Consider the following 23,100-nt stretch of genomic DNA (forward strand, 5'->3'; position numbering starts at 1 on the left):
GTTGCTGCTCAGGGCCCCAGTGGAACTCGTTCTTCTTGCAGGTGACCAGGTAAAGAGGGCTCACGATCTGACTGTACTCAGGAATGTGCATTCTCCAAAAGCCTGTGGCACCTAGGGAAGCTTGTGTTTCTTTCTTATTGGTGGGTGGAGACATCGCTGTGATCTTGTTGATTACGTCTGTAGGAATCTGATGCCATCCATTAATAAGGCCTCCGATCAGCCTTATCATGAAGCAGAGCCTTGGTGCTCAGGATCTCAGTCCCTGAGGAGGGAGCGGGTGCCCAAAGCCAGCTCAGGCCAATGCTGCGGGGCTACCTTTCTAGCAAGCCTGGTGATATTCAGCTCTATAGTGATTAGCAGCTCTTAGGACCTCATCTCTTTGCTTGCTGGGTAGTGGAGCCCCGGGCTTGAGGCAGCAGCAGACGGAGAGAGGAGAAGAAGGCAGAAGGTGTTCCACAGAGAAGGCTTTATTTGGGGGTCCACGAAGGGTCTCGGCTCTTCTCCTTCTGAGCTAGTAGGGTACAGCATGCTACTTTTATAGGCTTGGCAAGTATCCAAACTTGACCAATGGCAAGGGATTAGGGGGATCATAAAATGACCGATAGGTAAAGGCTACCATGGCATTTCCTTACATGGTTATAGAGACAGTTTATAGGGCAGATGTCCATGGAGTCAGGAAGCTTCCTTGCTGTTGTGTCAGCATTTCTTTTGTTAAATTCTCCATGGTGCTTTTGCTAAATGTATGGGGTTTACTACAGTCCGTCTTGCCACTTCCCTCCCAGGAACTGAATCTCACCAGCTGGTCCCTTTACCTTGACTTTTTAATGGCAAAACCAGCTCCCAGGAGGATTTGGATGATTTCCTTCCCTGTCTCAAACACTTCCGCAGCTGTGTTCCCCCACACAATGATGTCATCAATATACTGCAGATGTTCTGGAGCCTCACTCCTTTCCAGTGCAGTCTGGATCAGTCCATGGCAGATGGTGGGGCTGTGCTTCCACCCCTGGGGCAGTCGGTTCCAGGTGTACTGCACTCCCCTCCATGTGAAAGCAAACTGAGGCCTGCATTCTGCTGCCAGAGGAATGGAGAAAAATGCATTGGCAATGTCTATAGTGGCAAAGCACTTCGCTGCCTTGCACTCCAGCTCGTACTGGAGCTCTAATATGTCTGGCACGGCAGCGCTGGGTGGTGGAGTCACTTCATTCAATGCACGGTAGTCCACAGTCAATCTCCATTCTCCTTCAGATTTTCGCACAGGCCAAATGGGACTGTTGAAGGGTGAGTGGGTCTTGCTGACCACACCTTGGCTCTCCAGCTCTTGGATCATCTTTTGGATGGGGATCACAGCGTCTCGAGTGGTTCTATACTGTCGTCGATGCACTGTGGAAATGGCAATTGACACCTGTTGCTCTTCTCCCTTCAGAAGTCCTACTGCAGATGGGCTTTCTGACAGTCCAGGCAAGCTGTTCAACTGCTTGACACCCTCTGTCTCTACAGCAGCTATTCCAAATGTCCATCTGAGTCCCTTTGGGTCTTTGAAATAGCCACGTCGGAGGAAGTCTATACCTAAAATGCATGGGGCTTCTCGACCAGTCACAATAGGGTGTTTCTTCCATTCATTTCCAGTCAGGCTCACCTCAGCTTCCACCAAAGTAAAATCCTGTGATGCCCCTGTCACACCAGCAATAGAAACAGACCCTGTCCCCACATGGAATCCTTCCGTAAGCCACGAAGTTCCTTCAGGGGAAAGGACTAAATATTTGCATCTGATCTTGCACCTGCTGCGTTGACTCCTGATTTTATGTCAGGAGGCATTGAGGTTCCTTCTCCTTCATCATCATCATCCTCGTCATCCACTGGTCAATTGGTCTTGTCCGTGCATTTTCCACTTCTAGTACTGGCAACAACAGCCATTGGTTCAGGCTTATTTTCTGGTTTAGCTGCTGGCTTAGGCTCACTATCTGGTTTGGCTGCTGGCTTCGAGCCTGGGCTGTTGGCTGCAGCCTGAGTCACCGGGATAGCTGCTGATTTATCTCCCTGCCCCCCTGCCTCTGTCTGCTGCCCGACAGGATCTAGCAGTGAGCGATGAGCACAAGCCAGGGCCCAGCTCACTGCAATGACCTTCCTCTCCTTAGGCTCATCCTGGTACTTCTCTTTCAGATATTTCCCCACCTCAGCTGGGTTCTGAATTTGCTCATGGGGAAAATCCCAGACCATAGGGTCAGAGAATTCCTTCAGGATTTGGCCCATATCCTCCCATTTCCCACACCACTTAGGATTTTCCACACTGGGGTCTACTCCTGAGTCAGGGGTCTCATCAGCCTGTCTAGAAATCTCAGCCCTCATCCTAGAGAAGCAGCAGGCTGTGTAGAGGAAGGTTACCAGACTCAATACCAGAAAGATGGTTTCTTTAACATTTAGCGGAAACTCAACATCCTTCAATAGTGATGCAACAGATTCATAGGAGAAGAAGGAAAGCAAAGGCTGAAATGCCTGATCCCCTGCTGCTCCTCCTCTAACAAACTGGATGCATAACCGTAGCCATGAACCATTCATACCTGGAGCAGACCCCAGCATGTTTATAAACTTCTTGCAAATCATTGCCACCAAGCCCAGCAGGATAGCTATTCTGGTCATTGCCCCTCTGCTATAAAAACTACATATTAGGGACAATATAAAGCTATTTCTGGATAAGAAAATAAACCTAGGGACCACGGAGGTATTAAAATCTCAAAAAACCCTAGGGACCAGAAATGCATGCAAGCCTTCACCCCAACAGACATCATGAATTCAAAAAGCATAGCTATTAACTGCTTTATACAAACACAGAGTAATGGCAACCAAAATGCACTCAAAACAGGGTTTCTCCACTCTCTCTCAAGCCCCACGTATTGGGCGCCAAATTTTGTCCTGGTTTAGGGTAAATTTGGTAGAGAATCTCCAAAGGGGCCCCTCCAGAAAGCAAACCCACACGGCCCCTCCCCCCAACCGGTTTGGGAAGGATTCCTCCGAGAGAAGGGGAAAGAACCTGTTTATTTAACAGGCACAGCACCCCCAGCACACAGAATGAACAATACCGGATGACACCGCTCTGAAAAAGGTGACAAATTCAGAAAGTCTCTCTCGGGGGTGGTCGCTCTGTTCTCAGTCCCTCCGGCGCTGGGGCAGCTGCTGCAGCCACAAGGTGCAAACTCTCGGTGTTCCCAGGTCCCAGTCTGGAGCAGGTTCGAGAAGGTTGAAAAAAGGAAAGGAGAAACAGTCCAGGAAGGAATTTGGACTGTTTAGCTAAACTAGCTAATGAGCAGGAGCAAAAACAAGCAGAAGTGAAGCAGAAGTAAGAGCCAGAGAGAGAGCAAAGCAAAAAGGCGAAAGCAGAACTGTGCGCTGCCCAGTCTCTGTGTCCTTGATAAGAAAAACCCAAACAAAACTTTCACATTACAGAGACAGTCTTAAAGGCACAGAACATATGAATGGGGATACAAGCATCATAACGTCACCCTAGGACACATGGGTGTCCTGAACAGTGTCATCCCATTGTTATCCTTTTGATACTAATTCTGTTTGGTTTTATTTTATCAGTAGTCCTATTCGTTATTAAGTGGAGCATGAAACAGCTGACAAGATTAATGTCTATAGTTAATGCACACAACTTGGCTGATGTACTCTACACTGTGGACATCCCCATGACATTTGACACAAGGCAATTATGAATGAAGCCTATGTGTTTTGGAATAATCCTTGATTTCCATTTATGGTTTTGTGGAAATTACGTTCGATTTTTAGTGAATTGTTTTAGAAAATAATTTTTTAAAGTTAATGCTTGTATTAATATGGGTTGATTGCTTTTGCTTTTGATTATTTGTGACTGGTTTTAACCATTTAAATATTGTTTTAAAAGTAATATTGTTTTAATTAATCAACCATTTGTGAAAATTGTTATGATAATCAATATTATGTTTGTTTATTGTTTCCCTTTCCCCCTCCTTCTCCTATCCTTTGTTTTTCTTCTCTCACTCTCTTTTTCCTCTCTTTCTGACATCCCTATTTTCCCAGGTTATACTACCAATGTACAGCGAGTTCTGCAGATTGATCAAAGATGCTCCAGAGTTCCGCTGATGAAGATCCCTCAAGACAATCGTGAGTCATGGGGTCATGTACGAGTCTGTACGGATTTTCCCTCATCTGCCTCATGATTGTCATTGGGGGACCACTGAAGAGAAGACCCCCCCTGTCTGAAATCTCTGGCTCCAAGGGAGAAAGTCATGTGCCTGAGACCTGAGAGCATTGCTAAGCCATTGTTCTCATAGGTGTTATTTGCTGTATACTACACTGAGCCCAATGACAAGAAAAAGTGGGCACCGTGCCCTTTGTGCAACAACAGCCTTGGAAGCTGTCCCACCTCTCGGCCTGGCTGGACTTCTTCTGAGTTTCAGGTGGTCCCCCCACAGAAGACCCTCACCTGTTTTACAACCACCGTGACAGACAGACTGAGATGGAAGGAGCCTCTCCATCAAGGACTGAGACATGGAACCCCCATGTGAAAAGGCCCCTCTGCTCCTTCCAAGGACTGGAACTGAAACCCCCAGCCCGGGGCAGGTGTGTGGGGGAGGCAAGCTGACCAAAGCGAGATGTTTGCCTGCAGGTTGTGACCCATGGACCAAGAAGACAATGGCTCTCATTTACTGCTGAGAGCGTGGACTACCTGTTACTTCTATTCCTTATTGTATCTGTATCCCCTCCCTTGCAATTGCCAATAGAGTTATCATAATAAAAACCTCTGAGTTAGCGAGAGACTTCAAGATCTCCCCGAGGTAACAGGTGGATCCTCGACTGGACTGAACCAAACAACATTGTCTCTACGTTTGGTAGCTCTATCCCCCCTCTCTTTGTCTCTCTCTCTCTTTTCTCTCTTCCTCTATCTTTTACTCTCCCTTAATCCCTCTATCGCATTTTGCTGTGGTCATTCAATAAAGGTGCATTTGTTTCAATTATCATTGCAAACCCCCCTGTTCCATGTCGGTTCTTTTTGCACCCTGAGATCAAATCCACGAACCACCATGAAACCCGTCCGTGAGGACGGATCGTGACACGCCCCCGAGGACCCCTCCCCGAATTCCCCCCCAAAGCCCCCCCAGCACCCCCAGACCCCGCTAAAATCCCCTCAAGTTCCCCCCAGACCCTCCCCAAATCCCTCCCAAACCCCCTCAAGACCCCTCCCCAAATTCCCCTCACGGCCCCTCCCGGACCCCTCACCTGTCCCTGTGCCTCTTCAGCAGCTCCCGGAGCCCCCCGTCCTCTCCCAGCGCCTCCCCCACTCTCTCCAGCGCCTCCCACAGGACCCGCCCGAGCCCGGGACGGCTCCCGGGGGTCCCTGAGGGGGTCCCGGGGGCGGGGCGCCGCTCCATGCCTGGCCCCGGGGTGAGGGGGCGCTGCTTCCAGCTTGGCTCTGATTGGCTGGAGCAGCGTGGGGAGGGCGGGAGTTGCTGTGGGGAGATGCCTGGTGATTGGTTGGTTTCATAGAGGGCATGGTGATTGACAGGAGATGGGCGGGGAAGGCGAGCGGTGATTTGTTGGATAGAGGCAAAGAAGGCGGGAGTTGCTGAGGGGAGACGTGCAGTGATTGATTGGTTGGCTCAGGTGCGTGACAGGCGGGTGTGTCTGAGGGGAGGCGTGCGGTGATTGGTTGGATCGGGACACAGGGAGGCTGGTGTTCCTGAGGGGAGACACGCAGTGATTGGCTGGTTTGGGGCAGTACGTGCCGTGATTCGTTAATTTGGGAGATGAAGTGCAGTGATTGGATGGTTTGGGGCAGGGAACGCTGCTATTGGCTGGGAAAAGTCCGGGATTTTTAAGGGACATTCCAGTTTTTTTGGGGAAAAACTCTCAGATTTTTAAGGAAAAATTCCCGTTTTTTGCAGGAGAAACATTGCCGGATTTATTCACCCCACATGACCACAAATAACCAAAATAACCCCAAAATACTCAAAATAAACCCCAAATACCTCGAAAATAACCCAAACACTACCTAAAAGTCCCCCAAATAACCCAAAACAAATCCAAACAACCCCAAAATAACAAAATAAACCCCAAAATTAAACCCAAAAAACACCAATTGATTTCAAGTACATCTAAAAAACCCCATATACACCAACATTAATCCCAAGAACCCCAAATAATACCAAATAAGCCCAAATAAACCCAAACAAGCCCAAAGAAACCCAAATACTTCCAAATAAACCCAAATAATTCCATATAACCCCAAATAAACAGAAATAAACCAAATTAAACCCAAGATAAACCAAATGTAGTAAATCAATAACCCCAAATAAACCCCAAACAAACCCTAAATAAACTCAAGTAGACCCCAAGTAACCCCAGTTCCTCCCATCCCCACCCCAAAACAGATCCCGACCAATCAGAATGCACAGCACTGATGACGATCCACTTGCTGGGCACAAACTCAGAGCACTGGCCCTGCTCAGCGATTTTCAGCCAATCAGCGCCCAGCCCGAGTCTGACTCATCACTTGCCAGCCACAGACCAAGGCCTCTCACTGCGGTAAATACTCAGAGACCGTGCAGGGTAATTTCCAGCCAATCAGAGCGTGCCTCGCTGATGACTCATCAGTTGCCAGGGGCGGAATTTGGTGGGGGGGGGGAAGGTGACCCTGGGGATGGATTGGAGACCCCAAATTAGTCTACAACGGGGTCGGGACCCCAAAATGGAGCAGGAGGGGCCTGGAGACCCCAGGAGGACCCTGAAGCCCCTAAAACCAAACACGGGGGAGGGGATTGGGGAAATGATTGAAAAGGGGAGGGAGAGTGGGAAAAAGAGGGGCGTGGGAACCCCAAATTAAGCTGGGATGGGTATGGGATCCAAAAACTGAGCTGGGAGGAGGATGGGACCCACCAAGTTGAGCTGGGAGTGGGTTGGACCCCCAAACAGGATGAATCCACTTTTGATGCCAGAATATGTAAAGTAGTTTATGGGTATACAAGGCCATGAATATGCAACAGACTGATGTAATGGGAGACAAGGACCTTCGAGCAAAGGTTGTTATGGCCACCAAGACCCCCCCCCAGTTATTTTTGGGGACACCTCTTAATTAGTCTGGTTTTAATTACATCAGCCTGTTGCATATTCATAGACCATTATCCATATCCATAAACTAATTTACATCTTTCAGGAACTATTTTACATGGCCCAGCCCTGGGGGTGTCTCCCTATTTCAGGAGTCTCCACTGAAATAGAAAATGTAAACCCCCTCCCTTTGATTACTATTATTATTATTATTATTATTATTATTATTATTATTATTATTATTATTATTACTGTTATTATTATTATCATTATAAATATTAAATACTTTTGAAATTAAGGAGCTCTCAGGCAAAGATATGGGAGTAGAAATAACAGTTCTTTATTAGGTAGAATTAAAAATACAAATGCAGTACTACAAACAAAAAAAAACAAGTGATAGAGTCAGTATCCTCTGGGAATCCAGTGAAACAGGTTCATCCTGTTGGAATACAGAGGGAATAGGGCTGATCCTTTGGGAATCCATTTCTTAACCCTGAAAGTCAGGTGAAAGGCAGGGCCGTGGAATATTTACAGGGTATCCCAAGGGTGGAATTGGGGTGGGGTCAGGGAAGGAGTTCTTAGCAACAAAAGAAGGGCAAGATCAAAATCCTTCCTCTTAGCAACAGCAGCACTCCACACAGAACGCATCCCCAAATCCTAAATTCCGTCTAAAACAAGTGAGAAATTATGGAACTTCAGATATATTCAAACAATTTCCTTCATTTAACCCAGTTTTGGGTGTTTTTAAAGGATGAAGGTGAAGCAGAGGAAAATTAACGCCAAACCAAACGGTGAAGCAGCCAGGTGTGTTCTCAACATGGATCACAGAGAACGTGAGTGACCAGGGCTGTGCCCAAAGTGCCTCCTCCAGTGGGGGATGGAGCTGGAGCAGTGCACAAAGCTCTGCCCGCACTCGGAGCACTCGCAGGGCTTCCCTTAGTGGCGCCTCCGTTGGTGTTGGGTCAAGTTAGAGCTCTGTGAGAAGCTCTTCCCACACTGGGGACACTCATAGGGCCTCTCCCCAGTGTGGATGCGTTGGTGGATGATGAGGGTGGAGTTGCGCTTGAATCCCTTCCCGCAGTCGGGGCAGCGGAAGGGCCTCTCCTCTGTGTGAATCCGATAGTGCCGGAGGAGACAGGAGCAGGTCTGAAACCTATTCCTGCATTTATCACACTCGTAGGGCCTCTCCCCAGTGTGGATGCGCTGGTGGGTGACAAGAGTGGAGTTGTCCTTGAATCCCTTCCCGCAGCTGGGGCATTGGAAGGGCCTCTCCTCCCTGTGAATCCGATAGTGCTGGAGGAGAATGGAGCTGGTCTGAAACCTCTTCCCACACTTGGAACACTCGTAGGGCCTCTCCCCAGTGTGGGTCCTCTGGTGCCTGATCAGGTGGGAGCTCCGCCTGAAGCTCTTCCCACACTCCACGCACGTGTGGGGCTTCTCCCCATCATGGAGCACCAGCTCCGAGCTCTGGCTCCATCTCTGGTCGCCTTCCCGGCCCAGGCTGGCTCTTTCCCCCTCAGATCCCCGCCAGCTGCGTTTGCAGCCCCTCCTCGTGCGGCATCTCCAGGGCTTTTCCTCCCCGTTGCCTTCCTGCGCCGTGGAGCCGCTCAAAACGGCCTCTTCCACCAGGTTCTGCCACGGGCATTTGTCCTCCCTGCTCTCCATGCTCAGCTCCTGCTCTGGGGGAGGAAGGACAAGGACAGGATGGGATTTGCCTCCGTGCCACAGGCAAGGGCAAGGAGATCCCCCCAGGGCTGAGCTGCAGCCGGTCCATGCTGGGCTGGGAGATGGAGCAGCACAGAGGGGAAAGGGGCACTGACTTCCTCCTCACCTGCCTCAGTGTCCCGGGGCATCTTCCTCTTCCTTGCAGCCTCCCAGGCCTTGGCAATGGGAAATCCTGGTTTGGGGAAAACAAGGGATGAGCGCGTTTGTAGGAGCATTGGGGGGTAGGACGGTCGGGACAGACGGAGACGAGAGATCTCTGCAGCCAGGTCGTGGAACTTGCGGTTTACTGCAAAGGGCCTGGGTGCAGGGCCCTGCTTGGAGCTGCCAGGCACAGCTCGGAGCAGGGCTGAGAGAAGAGAGGGGTAGAGAGGGTGAGAGGGTAAGAGAGTAAGCGAAGAGCGTATGAGTAAGGTTCCTATTACAATACAATCAATCTTCTTCTGTGTTGAATATTCTATTGCTCACTAACCAATCTAGTACAAGATACAAATCCTATAGCATTTACATACAGCCTGTAAAAATCATTACATCACCATACTGTGTTACATTTTAAACCCTAAAAACTCCTCTTTGGACCCCTTCTATTGAGCTAGTGGGGTCTGCTCTGACCCTTGGATCTGTCTGCAAGCAGAGGGAATTGTTTCATCAAAAGGGGATTACCTTCAGTTGGGCCACACCATTGTTTTCCAGTTGTTCACTAACTGAGGTATCTCAGAGCTTGCTTTCATTTCAATCTTCCTTATATTTTTTATGTTCACAAAATCTTTTGCCAGACAATCGTATTTATAAGGCTTTCCTGTTTCATCTTCCCCAACACACATTGAGTTTGAAGGTCGCTCTGCCCAAGTCCATCTCTACAAGTCACTGGCTATCTGGGCTCCAGAAAAACCTCCCAAACACCAAGATTCAGCCCTGAAAAAGCCTCCCAGGAGTTCCCCATCCCTGGTCCCTCCCCTCTGGTGTTCGGGGGTTCCCCCCTGTCCCAGCTGCTTGGGGTCACGCTTGGATTGGGGGTTCCCCTTCTCCTCAGTGCCTGCCCTGCCCAGGCTGCTGGCAGTCTCAGCAATGCCAAAAGCTCCCCCCACTTCGCTCTCCCCATTTTGGGGTCCAGGGGCTTTTTGGGCTCTAGGGCTCCCTTCTCCCCTCATTTTCTGCTTTGGGCTGTGAATGAGACGAGGGCTGCTTGTCCCAGACCTGCCAAGTGAGTGCTGGAGTCTCCCGTGCTGTGCTGCCTTTCCAACTTTCCTCGAGGGAAGCAGCCAGTAAAGAGACACAGCGAGTGATAAGAGGAGTGAGAGAATCCCCCGGGGTAACTGGGACTGGGTCTCAGAGAGGGGCTGGACCCCTCGGAGGAAGGGAGCAGAGGAGTTTCTGAGCCCAATCCACTGGGAAACGGGACAAAAGGGAACCCTAAAAATTCTGTTGGTTTGAGGGATAAGAGAGCCCAAGAGCATCCAGAATTAAAACCTGCTGGGTTGAGGAATTAACATTCCAAGAGCATCCACGGTTGAGCAAAATTCTGCCAGATTGAGGATATGCTCAAGAGCATCTGGGGTTGCACAACACAGCTGGGTTGAGAGATATCCAAGAGCACGGGGACGGGCAAGAAACACCTCAACTTGTAATAGGTGATGTGAAAGTGTAGTATATGGTACAGATAATTTATGCTACTAATGTATAAAATATTGTAAAATCCACATTATGTCTTTTGAGCATCTGGCCAGGAGCAGTGTCTTATTCATATACATCTAGTTCCTGGACTTGGTTGAGATAAACATCGGGGTTTTTAATGAAAGAATAGAAGCTTCCAGGGCGATAATCGCTGGCTTCCCCGGGTCACCAGGTCCAGCCAAGAGTGATTATCGCCTCAACGATTACATCTACCACAATGATCCACAGCCCCACCCTGATGCATGTGAATGCTGACTTCCCTGGAGTCTACTGACAACATCAGACACCGGGACTGAGTCTTTGTCCACCTCTGGGCATGTAAAGACAAGGTTATGCATGGGAAGGGACACAAAGAGCATTCGGTCATCTCTGCCTCGAACAGAATAAACTGTAAAAGAACTCGCTGCGTCAGGCAGCATTTGTGAACAGGGGGAGACTGACATTCGGAGCTCAGATCCGTGTTCACCCAGCACCAAACCCGGGCTCGACGCTGACCCTTGGCTGTGGTAGTGTAGATGACCGAACTTCAATCTCACAGACAAATTAATAAATTTATCTATAATATTTTCTTATAAGTTTGGCTCTCGATTTGATCATTTATAACAAAAGGTACCTTATTGTTGTCTTGTTGTGTGTGAGAGTGAGTCACACACAAAATCAGCCTCAGCTTCCCGGGCGGGTGGGAAGGGGGGGCTGTGGAAAGAGGAGTGTGTGACCCACAAATGAGCCATTGCTCTCCTGGGCGTGTGGGGGCTGTGGCATAAGGTACAGGTGACCTGCAAACGGGCCATTGTCCCCAAGGCATGTGAGGGGGCCGTGGCTAAAGAGTGTTAGTGACACACAAATCAGCCTCACAGGTGAACGGCACCCGAGGCAGCAGAGTCAGGGCCCTCCCAGGAGGCCCGGAGATACTGAGACCCAGAGGCCACCCCAAGGTGAGGGGGGCCACAGGGACCAGCGATTCTCTGTCAACAGGGATCCACTCTGTGTCCTGAGGGTGGGAAAGAATGTTTGGAAGTGAATGACAAATAAAAGTGAGGGAATGTAGATGAATGAAAGTATAGGTAATGTAGATTCTGTATTTTAAGCTTCGCTATATTTCCTTGGAGGGAGATGTATTGTACTGAAAGTAGTGTGAGAAAAATGTTTTTTATTTTTCTGTGTGTAGTTGAAAGAAAAGTGGTATTTACGTTGTTAGTGAAAGTGAAAAACAGAGGAAGAAGATGAATAGATAAGATCTTGAAAAATGAGACAGAAAAGCAGTAAGTTGGATACAGGGAAAAAAAAGAAAAAAAATCAGGCCTTTGGGAGTTATGTTAGCTAACAGAGATACACCTCCTTGCAAAAGGAGAAAATACAGGGTATGTAGAAGTTGATGGGAAAAACGTGCAAACTATGGAAAAAGAGAAATTAACCTTAAACTAGTAAGCTCAAACTTGTGAATTATATACTTTAAAAAGAGCACTAGAATATTTAACACTAAATAAAGGAACTATATATACTGATTCAAGTTATGCCTTTAGAGTAGTACATACCTTTAAAAAATTTGGAAAGGAAAAAGATTACTTAATTCAAGAAGAAAAGGACTTGTATATGAGGAACTTATTTTAGAGGTTTTAAAGGCATTACCATAACCTAAAAGAGATAGCTATAGTACATGTTAAGGAATCCCAAAAGGGAAAGACCCCAGAAAGAGGAGGAAATAATTTGGCAGATCACAAAGCTAAGGATGCAGCAGAAAATTAAGCTGAAAGAGTTATGTTAATATTAACTCCAAACGAGGAAAAACTGGAAATTCCAAAGTTTAGGGAAGCTGAGAAAAAAGACTTAAACAAGACAGGAAGTGAACTAGATAAATCTGGGAAATGGAAACTTCTTGATGGAAGACAATTACCTAATAAAATGGACTTCTAGGAAAATATTAGAAGACAGGCATCAGAAAACCCACTGGGGTACTCAAGCTTCGTGTGATCATTTTTTAAGGAACTGTGGGTGCACTGGGATTCTTGGATTTAGGATGTATCCGTAACTTGCCAAAGGATAAATAAAAAGATGATGACAAAAACAATATTAGGAGGTCGTGACTTAGATGGTTGGCCATTTCAATGTATCCATGCAGAAGTCTGGATTTGTTAGGTTCTCTGTTTATTTGTAAAAAAACCCCTTTTAATCTACAAGAAAGAGAATATGCCATGGGTTAGACAGGAGATTTCAGGAGAATAAAAATCTTTGAAGTATCAGAATGCCCCAAGAAAAAACAAGAAAAAAAAATGGGAAATGAAAGGGAAGGGAACAACAGGAAACATCAGAAAGAGGGTGGGATCCTCTGCAGGTCTTGCCCCCTCTGTTCGTGGCCCAGGCGCCTGTCCCGGGTCCCGGCTCGCTGCCCGCCTCAGCTCCGCCTGCCCCGGTTTCCATCCCAGGTGCGGCCTCACTGCCCAGGGCAGCTCCACCTGCCCCGGCGCTGTTGCTCAATTTGTGTGCCCTGCTCCCACTGCCTGGCCCGCGGCCGCTCTGCCGGCCATGCTGGGGAAGATGGGGGTTGCTCTGTCCTGCCGCCTGCTCCGAGGTCACCGCGCCCACTGCACCCAGGGGGTGTCCCAGCCATCCCATCCCCGGCTGCCCTGCCCGTGCCACCTGCGCTGGGCACCGCCGCTGCTGCCGGGCTCTCCCACCTGCCTTTGTACTGCCGGCAGCTGCCGGATCAGCCGCCATCAGCCATCTGGGGGCTACCCACGCTCCAGGCTCGGGCTCCACAGGAAGATCCCCCTCTGGTGATTCCGGCAGCAGACCCTGCCCACACTCCCACCGAGCCTCGGCGGGATATCCTCCCCTGACCCCGTCCTGCTCTGAGTTACGTCCCCTTGGTAACCACAGCTCCAGCTGTTCAAGGAACTGTCTCTCTACAGGAAGCACCTTATTGAAACACTAGGAGCTCAGTTAAAAGGAAGCCCTCTCCAAATTCTTTCTCAAAACACGGGAGAAAGGCTATAGAAGGTTAAAAAGTGAAAGAGTTAGATGAAGGGATTGGTGTATTTCCATTCAGAGAGGTTCCCATGGGAGGGATGCGCTGCCCCGCCCCGCGGGAGCCACCAGCCCCCCTGCCGGCCATGCCCGGAACTGCACCCAAGGGCAAAGCGCCGCAGCCTAAAGGCTGGGACTGGGTCCGGGCTCTGTTTGCTGTCAGTGCCGCAGCTGTTGGTGTTTGTTTGCTTTATTATACACACTAGTAAAGAACTGGTATTCCTATTCCCATATCTTTGCCTGAGAGCCCTTTGATTTCACTAGTCTAGAAATTAAGAGGGAGGGGGTTTGCATTCTCCATTCCAAGAGAGGCTTTTTCTGCCTTCCCCAGCAGACACCTCTCTTGTAAAGCAAGACAAGCACTCACGGGCACTGAGGGCGGCTGTAGGAGGGGCACAAGAAGGCCCTGCAGCACTTGGGCACAAAGGCACAGCAGGTGAATGCAAGAAGGGAGCAGCAAAAGGCCAAGCTGAAGGCAAAGGCCAGGGCACACTTACCATAGCCCCTGAGGGATCAACTCCAGGGACCAAGGGGGCCCCAGCACCCAGGGCACGGCTCGGCCACAAGCACCTGGCAGAGGCATTGCCCTCCTCGGCCGGGGAGAGCCCACCCAAACAGCCCCTGGCAAGGAACCAGGGCTCCAGCTGCAGGGCACAAGGACACTGCAAGCACAGACAGCAGCACCCTCAGGACCAGCAAGTCCACCCCTTGATGGACATGGATTGGCAGGGCTGTCACAGCTCCCATCACACCAGGGACCCTCCACACTGGAGCCCTTGAGAACATTCACGGTGGGTCTGCATTGAGAGGAGGCATTTCCTGATGGACACAGGGGTCTCTAAATCCACTCTAAATCTTAGACCTAAGGGGGGGAATATGCTAGAAATATGTTTAATTAGTGAGGGGATAAGTGGAAAAGATGTATGGTTTTATTCAATCAGTGTTAGGAGATCTGGGGGATGGGTTTGAAATGCGTGAATTTTTATTTGCTCCTAATTGCTATAATGATTTAGTGGGAAGGGATTTGATCGCTAAACTCGTAACACAAATTAATGTTATGAAAAGGGATACAGAGGCCGGTTCTGTTGTACCTTTGTTTCAAATGTCTGACGAGGCCTATCTGAAGTGAACCCAGAAGTGTGGGCAGCCCGAGGAAAATAGGGAAAATTAGATATGGAGCCTCTCCAAAGTACTCTGAAGCAGCCAGGACAAGTGGCGTCTAAAAGCAACACCCTTTTACAGGGCAGGGTAGGAAGGGGAATCAGACACAGCACAGGTCACCATCCCATGCTCAGCTCAACCTGAGCAGCTGTGGGTGCTTGTGAGAGCCTGGCACTGAAATGCCCTGAGCAGGAAGGCTTCAACATCTTCTGCTGACACCATGGCACCTAACAGGGGGGCAAAAGCAATTCTCACTGCTTCAGAAACCACTGGAGCAGATATCAAGGTACATTCTCCCACAGGAAGCTGGGCTGGCACAGAGCCTGCCCTGGCACTTTGCTGCTCCCAACACCCAGCCAGGACATTGGCTCCTGCCTAAGGAGTGCAAAGCAGCACCACTGGTGGCCAAGGGGCCCATGCCAAGTGTCCCTGAGGCCAGAAACAGCCGCCAGCACAGCTCAACACGGGGGGACCCCTCAGCCTGGCCTCAAGGGCTCTGAAGCCCCGGAGATTTGCAATTCCCGCCCGCAGCAGGAGGACGGGAGGCCGCCCCTGAGCCTGCCCTGAAGGCAATGCAGCAGCAGCCAGGGCTCCACAGCGGGCCAAGCCCCTGCGCCTGCCCACAGATCCTCGCCTGGAATCCTCTGCAATCCTGGCCACCCTCCTCTGCCATCTCCAGCCCCTGGGGCCAAGCCTTGCTGCCACTGCTGCAGCTTCAGCACTGGCTGGGCCTGCACTGCCACAGCTGCTGGGGAACACCACGGCACAATTCCACTCTGGGGCTCACTGACACCCACACTCTGGGCTGCCTGCCATTGCACTGCTGCAAAATGTACTGATTTTGGTTCTTTCAAATATTATTTCTCTGCTCAGAAAGGTTTCTCTACTCAAAGGTTTGCCTTTGGAAAAGGAATTTTAAAGGTTTTATTTAAGGGGTGTTACACCACTCAATGGAGATGAGTTTAACATCTCAACAGACTGGGAACAGCCCAAAAGACACCCACAGAGATAGTGACCAGCAACAAAACATCAACATTGCCCAGCAGCAAACAGCAACCAACAGCTACCCCAGACACTGCCCCCGGCAGAGCTGGAGACACCTGGGCTGGAAAAGGCTGAGAAGGAAATCCAGGAGTGTGGAGACCGAATTCACATCAGAGGGGAAGAAATCCGGGTCCAACAGGAAACCAAATACTAAAAACTTACACAATTTGGAAGCAATGAACATTAAAGCATTGGATTTAGACTGGTTCCGACTACATAAAGTTTAGGAAAAATCGAGTAAAACTCACATGGCATGATTTTCTCTGCACAGCCGGGCTATTTATGAAAGAAATTATTTCTGTTGCACATCCTGGCCAGAAGGAATGCCTTGACTCTCTAACACTAAAGTGATTCTTGGAGGGTTTCTGTTTTCCCTGCAGTTTCAGTGACAAAATTACAACATGAGAAAAAGTTTTCATAATATTCCCATTTTATATTGTCAGGTAAGTTTCGGAAAGAAGTGTGAGAATCAAGTTTTGGTCTCGGATTTTCCATGTTTGCCTTTATGTTGCGTTTTGCAAAATTGAACAGCTTTAACCGTAACACTTTGAACTCGTAAATAGTTCATACTTTTTTTAAAAAAGCATATTCTGGGGGGGGCCACATGTGACTCACCAGATGGCTGCCCTGGAAGAGAAGCTCCATTCCAGGCAGTCTGCAGAGGAGCTTTAGAAATGCAAATGAACACTGCTGGGCAAAGTGTGGACAATGCACCTGGGTGTCTTGCCCGGGGCAGGAATTGGGCTGATTCCCTCTGCCCCTCACTCCAAGCTCTGCCTGCTTGCACTGATGGAATTTGCACAGCTCGAGGCAGAGCCCAGGGGGAGGATATCTGACCCTGCAACAGAAACGGGTGAAGCTGCAAAGAGAAACAGCAAATTGAGAAAGTTGGGAAAACTTCACTATAAATAACTGGCTTGGAATCATCCCACTGCCCACTCCAACATGTGCTGTCACTGTCTGTTATAAAGGGTGTATCAGAGCACTGGGGGTTTTTTGCTACCAAAAAATCAGGGAAATCAGTTGGGAATCCAAGTATTTGAGGATTTAATTAGAGAAAAGCAGTCAATTGATGCAGCCCTGGCTGGAGAGAGCAGTAAAATAGGGAATAGTTGAACGGCCAGCAGAACAAATCCTACAACACCATGGACCAGGCCCTGGGAACCCGAACCAATTTATATCAGGAGCCATAGAATCCATTTCTCATTTCAATGGCATCATTAGATTACAAGCTGTCCTTGGAATAATAACCAACCAAACAGCTCCAGCTCCTGACCTTCCTGCTGACCAATCCACTGAAATGAGGAACACAACATTTCACCATGGGATGGCATCAGATTACCTTTTAGAAGAAAAAAGAGAAGTTTGTGGAAAATTAAATGACTCAAACTGCTGTGGGCAAATAGATGACAAAAAAAAAGTGGTGAAACAGATAACAAAGGAAATAAGAAAGCAGCTCCTATACAGATTCAAATGCGGAAAGGATGGGAATGGGACACGGTTTCGGGGTTCCCGGGCAGACCATGGGTTAAACGAATGCTGTTTCTCCTCTGATGTGCTACAGCAACTCTCATCATATTACCGTGCTCCACACCTTGAGAGTGCAGCTCATTCAGCAGGTGAGGGAGGGGCCAGGGACTTGCAGGTAAGGAAGTAAGGGGCGAAAGCACCAGCTTCAATAAATGTTACTAATTAACATGGACTGCTGCTCAAAGTGCCGCAAAATTCCTGAACTTGGAGAAGAAAAAAGACTTTACTGAGCCGTGAATATCGGCTGTTTTACAAATGTGGGGGTGCACATTAACGAGGACATGCAGTTGCCGGACCGGGAGGTCTGAACCTTCCAAGCACCTCAGCCAGGGGGCAAAGGGAGAGGGAGATGAGGCCGGGAAAATGAGGATAAAAAGGAGGCTGAGAACTACAACAATGGCACAGAGCGCACGGCAAATGCCCCTCGGCCTCTCCCTCTGCCCAGCAATAAAGTCACTTTTACAGGACTCCTCTGTCTCCTCTGCGCACAGAAACCTCCGGCCACGGGAATTTCCCCGCACAGCCCCGGGCACGGGGCAGCCCCCTCTGTCCCAGCCACAGCAACCGGGCTGAGCCAGCGCTGCTCCGGCAGCGGCTCCTGCCGAGGCAGCGGCCGCAAGGAGACCGCGGGCAGCCGCTCCCGCAGCGCCCTCATGCCAGCGGCAACACGGGCCGGACGTGGCACAACGAACCCACCCGAGCCCCCTGCCGCCCCCGAGGCCCGCAGCCAGCCCCGAGCCCCCGCACAACCCAGCGCGGCTCCCACCTGCGCTGCGGCCACCTCCGAGCTCCGCCGCCGCCTCACCGCGCTCCGGCCACTGCCGCCGCTCACGGGACCGCACACACGCTCCGACAATGGCGCCGCTGCCCAGCCACGGCCGCCCTCAGCCCGCCACCGAGACCCTGCTCCGCCCCGCTCCCACCAATCACTGCGCCACAACCACGACTGACGGCACCATCGCCCAATCCCAGCCAGGGGCGGGCTCTGCACGCGGCACAGCCCCGCCCCACGCTCTCAGGGCCCCCCGGGCTGCGTGAGGGCAGAGCCGGAGCTGAGGAGCAGCCCTGGAATGGGCCCGGGCCCGAGGGGATTGAGCTGAAAACACAAACAAACTTCTCCGCATCTCACGCCACGGCTTTCCCGGCACTGTCGCTTCGGTGGCTCCGGCTCAGCGGGAAGCCCTGGAGCCTGACTTCTCCTACCCCTAATTAGGAGCATCAGTGCATCGCTTTGATTTCCCCCAAAAAGAGAAAACCGCCCCAAAGCCCTGTGGATGAGTGGGGGAGGGGAGAGATTTTTGACAGAGAACTCCAAAATCTCAGAGCAGGATAATGAGAAGTGTGGTAGCTAGGGAAGAGGTGCTGCGGAAGATTTCGCGATGTCACGGAAAACCAGGACCCTCGGCTCCCCATAGATAAGACCCTCAGGTACTCATAGATAAGAAATTAACATAGGAATGTGGTCCTACTAACAATTTGAATGTTGCCCCACTGAAGCCAGTAACTTTCCATCCCTTACCCAGTACTTTTCCATTCGCTACTAACCATAGGTAAGAAGGACAAACCCCTTTTTGATGTAGAGACCCCTAAGACTATAAGACCCCATGAGAAGAAATAATAAACGCCTTTTGACCGTCCACCACATTGGTGTCTGCGTATGTCATTGGCCCGAACGGTCCTAGAGAGAGGGCTGTCGAGCTGTACCTCAGAACCAGGTCGCCTGCCTTGATCTAGAAGGCAACATTTGCTGCCGACACCCGGGACAGCGGCTTGCGCCCGGCCAATGGGGACACTCCTGGAACGAGGACGGCGACTGCAGCAGCCGGACTGACCGCAGTGGGGAGGACGCTCCCGAACCCGCTTGGACGATGGAAGCCATAGAGAAGGTCGTAACAGAGATGCATGCGCAATGGGGTATAGAATGTAAACTTAAGGATTTAACTCTCGCATTGACGAGATTGATTAATCTTGGGGCTATTGAAAGCCCCGTGGACGTCCTACATTCGGACGTGTGGGATAACTGTACAAAAGCCCTGGCGGAGGACGCTATGTCCTTGGGCTCAGGGAAAGCCCTAAAATCGTGGGGCAGAGTTGTCCAGGCTCTGAAAAAAGCTCGACAAGAGCAAGAAACCTGGAAAGCTGTGCGAGCTTGTTTATTAGCCGTGCCGCAGTTGGGGGTGGCCGCGGCGACACAAACCACGGAGGTGCCTGACCCGGGCGGACGCGCGGAGGCGCGAACGCCGGATCCCCCTCAGGGAGCGGACTCACGATTGGAGGGGGGGGAGCACACGCGGGCGTTCTGGCAGGGGCTCGCGGAGGAGGCGCGGAGCGCGGCCAGATTGTCGGACCCCATAGGGACCGATAGAAACGCCCCCCCACCATATGCGTTTGAAAATGGCGCCGGACCGCGTGGTCAGGGCGGAATGGAGGAGGCGGGGGGCGGAAACGCAGTCAGCCCGCCTAACAACGCATGCGCGGGCGAGCACGGAGACGGGGCGGCCCCCGCGGAGGCGCGTAAGACCAATCAGAGCACTTTACTCAAATTAAGTCCTTGTAGGGCAAGGACCTCGCCCAGCAGGAGGCAGGGGGACCCCAGGGGGAGGGAACGGCCCAACCCCCGCAGGAAGGGGCGGGGTCGGAGAGCGAGGAAAAGGCAGAGCAGCCTGGAAGCGTTTCTTTACTCGACTTCCGGCTCGGACTCGGACTCAAGCTTGGAGCCCGAGACAGGGTCGAAAGATTCCGACTCAGATTCTAGCTCAAACAGAGAGAGAGCAGCGGCAAGTAAGGTCACTAGCCACAGCGCTCCTGCATGGGTGAAGGGGTTACCAGAGAAAAACCGAACCCCGCTTACAAACTGGCGGAAAATAAAAATGGCTTGCGCGGAATGGGCTCCGTCTGCCACTCTGGTGTTCCCGGTTCGTGTGGGGGGGGCAGGCGGAAACCAAAGGATTTATACACCGGTTAATCCAAAAGATGTGCAGGCAATTGTTAAAGCGATTGCGGATAAGGGAATTAATTCTGCCATGGTTTGCACACTCATTGACGGCCTTTTTGGTGGGGACGATATGCTTCCCTTTGCTATTAAGCAGACGTGTAGAATGATATTTGATGGTGCGGGAATGATCATTTTTAAACAAGAATGGGAGGATAATTGCATCAAACAGCTAGCCTTGGTAACAGGGGCAGACCATCCACTGCACAGCTCCAGCATACAGAGGCTAATGGGCACAGACCCCACTATGATCACCCCCCAGCAACAGGCTGAGGGTTTGCATGCCCATGAGGTCATGACAACAACCCGTGCTGCCCGAGAAGCCATCCGTGACGCTTCCAAAGTGGTAGCTAAACCATCCCTGTGGTCTCTCATAAAACAGGGTGAGAGTGAGAGTTTCACTCAGTTTGTGGACAAAGTTCAGGCCGGATTAGATTCCTCTGCGTTACCCTCAGAGGCGAAGGGTCCCGTGCTGGCAGACTGCCTACGCCAGCAATGCAACTCAGCCACCAAGGACATTTTAAGGTCACTGCCACAGGGGTCTAATATAGCTGCCATGATCAGACACGTTGCAAAGGAGGAACATCTAGTTCCCATTCAAGCAGCAGTTCACACCGCAATAACCAGTGTGATGGCGTGCCTTAAGTGCGGCCAGGCAGGCCACTTGGCAGTAAACTGCCCCCAGCCAAGGCGCCTATCAGCAGATGCTCCACCACGCCAAGGGGGAGGTAGGGGGCCATGCTGGGTGTGCGCAAGGAAGGGGCATTTAGCTAAGGAATGCAGATCCAGGGTCCAGGGAAACGGGAGAGGGAGGGGGCAGCCAGGCTGTATCCAGCCCCCTCCCACCTGGAACATGCAGCGGCCCAGCTACAGCAACCCCCAGTGGGGCAGGGGACCCTCATACCCTATGGCCCCACAGGGAGCAGTCAACTTTGCATCCCCTCCAGCAATACAATGGCAAAGCTGTGCAGCACCCTCAATACCCTCGCACCCCCCACCGCCACAAGCCGCGCCGGAGTCACAGGAACAGCAGGGGACGTCCCAGAGCGGGATCCCTGGGTGGCCTTGGTCATGAAAATAGGGAAGGAACCCCTGATGGTGTGGGGGATATGCCGCCTTTACGGCAGTCAGGATCCCCACGTCATAGGGTTTCAGTTCTGGGCGGACACGGGATCAGACTGCACGATTATACCCCAAGCACACTGGCCCGGACATTGGCAAATCTAAGAAGTCCCTCCAGTGAATGGAGTGGGGGGGCAGTCCCGGGCATGGAAAAGCACCCAGCTGGTGGCTATAACACTTCACACGAAAAAGGGACCTGAACAGACAGTAGCAATCTACCCCTACATTTTGCAAAACTCTCCACCCCTGTTGGGAAGGGAAGGGATGTTCTTTCCTTGCTAGGATTTCGGATTACAAATTTATCATGAGGGCCACTGCCGTGCACCCCCAGCTGCCAATCAAATTGACTTGGAAATCATCAGACCCTGTATGGGTTGAGCAGCAGCCCCTGACAGAGCCTCGAATGGCAGCCTTGCTGGAACTGGTCAACCGCGAACTGCAAAAGGGTCACATAGAACCCTCCACCAGCCCATGGAACACACTTGTATTCGTGATCCCCAAGAGGTCCGGACAAGGCTATCGTCTCGTCCACGACCTGAGAGAAGTGAACAAGACGATCCAACCCCTGGGTCCAGTCCAGACACTGCTACCCGCGAACTCAGCCATCCCCTCAGGGCAGCCGTGCACAGTACTGGACATCAAGGACTGCTTCTTTTCAATACCTCTGCACCCTGAGGACAGAGAACGATTTGCCTTTTCCGTGGCATTTCGGAACGGCGAGCGGCCCAACCTTCGCTTCCAATGGAGAGTGCTTCCACAAGGCCTAGTCGACAGCCCGACCATATGCCAGATCACGGTGGACAAAGCACTGACGCCAGTCAGACACTCCAATCCCACCGCAACCATCATCCAGTACATGGACGACATCCTGGTTGTAGCACCATCGACCATCGACAAGCCAAGTAGATGACCTGGTGACCACAATCACAGAGATCCTTCAGGACAACAGCTTCGAGATCGCGAGCGCAAAGATCAAGAGAGGACCCTGCGTGACCTTCCTGGGAGTGGGAATCACAAGCTCCTACGTGACACCCCCCGAGATGAAGATCAACCGAGACGTCAAGACGCTCCACGACGTGGAACACCTGATGGGATCGCTGCAGTGGCTTCGCAACGTCGTCCTGATTCCTCCTGAGGTCATGGACCCTCTGTACGATCTCCTGAAAGGGAAGAACCCCTGGGATCCCAAGGAGCTGACGCCGCAAGCAACGAGCTCCCTCGACTTCATCGAAAACCAGATGTCCACTGGCACGCTTTCCAGGTGGAACCCAGCCATGCCACTGGACCTGTATGTCCACTTTACACCGAAGGGGGGAGTGGGAGCACTGGCTCAAGGACTTGCTGAAAAGGCCCGACCTATCCAATGGATGGTCCTCGGGAGACCCGCTCGTGCATTTTCCCCAGGAATCGAATGCATCGCCAGCCTCATCATGAAAGGCAGGAGACTCGCCTTGAAACACCTAGGGACAGAGACGACAAGCATCCACCTTCCGTTTTGCAAGCAGCCGACCACGGAGTCAGCCACAATATCAGAGTACCTGGCCCTTGCTCTCTCCGGCTTCGGAGGAGAAATCTCCTACTCCTCCAAGCCACCCTGGACGAAGCTGCTGACTGTAGTCGACATGGACGTGCCACCGAAGGTCAAGGACAGACCGCAGCCAGGACCAACGGTCTTCACAGACGCTTCCTCCACGACTTCAACCACGGCAGCAGTGTGGCAGGCAGGAGAGCAATGGCATTGCATCAAAGCG

The 23,100-nt window shown here is 51.2% G+C and overlaps 2 protein-coding genes across 2 annotated transcripts in view; one reads left to right on the forward strand and one right to left on the reverse strand.

The window, feature by feature from the left end:
* The window catches only part of LOC131093384 (zinc finger protein 850-like), a 253,540-nt gene that overhangs the window by 199,236 nt on the left and 31,204 nt on the right, over positions 1 to 23,100 (forward strand). The gene's annotated exons all lie outside the window — the stretch shown is intronic.
* Positions 7,417 to 9,063, reverse strand: LOC131093426 (zinc finger protein 180-like). The gene is made up of 2 exons (XM_058040591.1): positions 8,912 to 9,063; positions 7,417 to 8,759 (listed from the first exon to the last, which is right to left on the reverse strand). The coding sequence occupies exons 1-2, from the start codon at positions 9,018 to 9,020 to the stop codon at positions 8,017 to 8,019; spliced, it is 852 nt and encodes a 283-aa protein (XP_057896574.1). The 5' UTR covers positions 9,021 to 9,063; the 3' UTR covers positions 7,417 to 8,016.

Source organism: Melospiza georgiana, chromosome 25 (genome assembly GCF_028018845.1).
Source record: "Melospiza georgiana isolate bMelGeo1 chromosome 25, bMelGeo1.pri, whole genome shotgun sequence".
Taxonomy (NCBI): domain Eukaryota; kingdom Metazoa; phylum Chordata; class Aves; order Passeriformes; family Passerellidae; genus Melospiza; species Melospiza georgiana.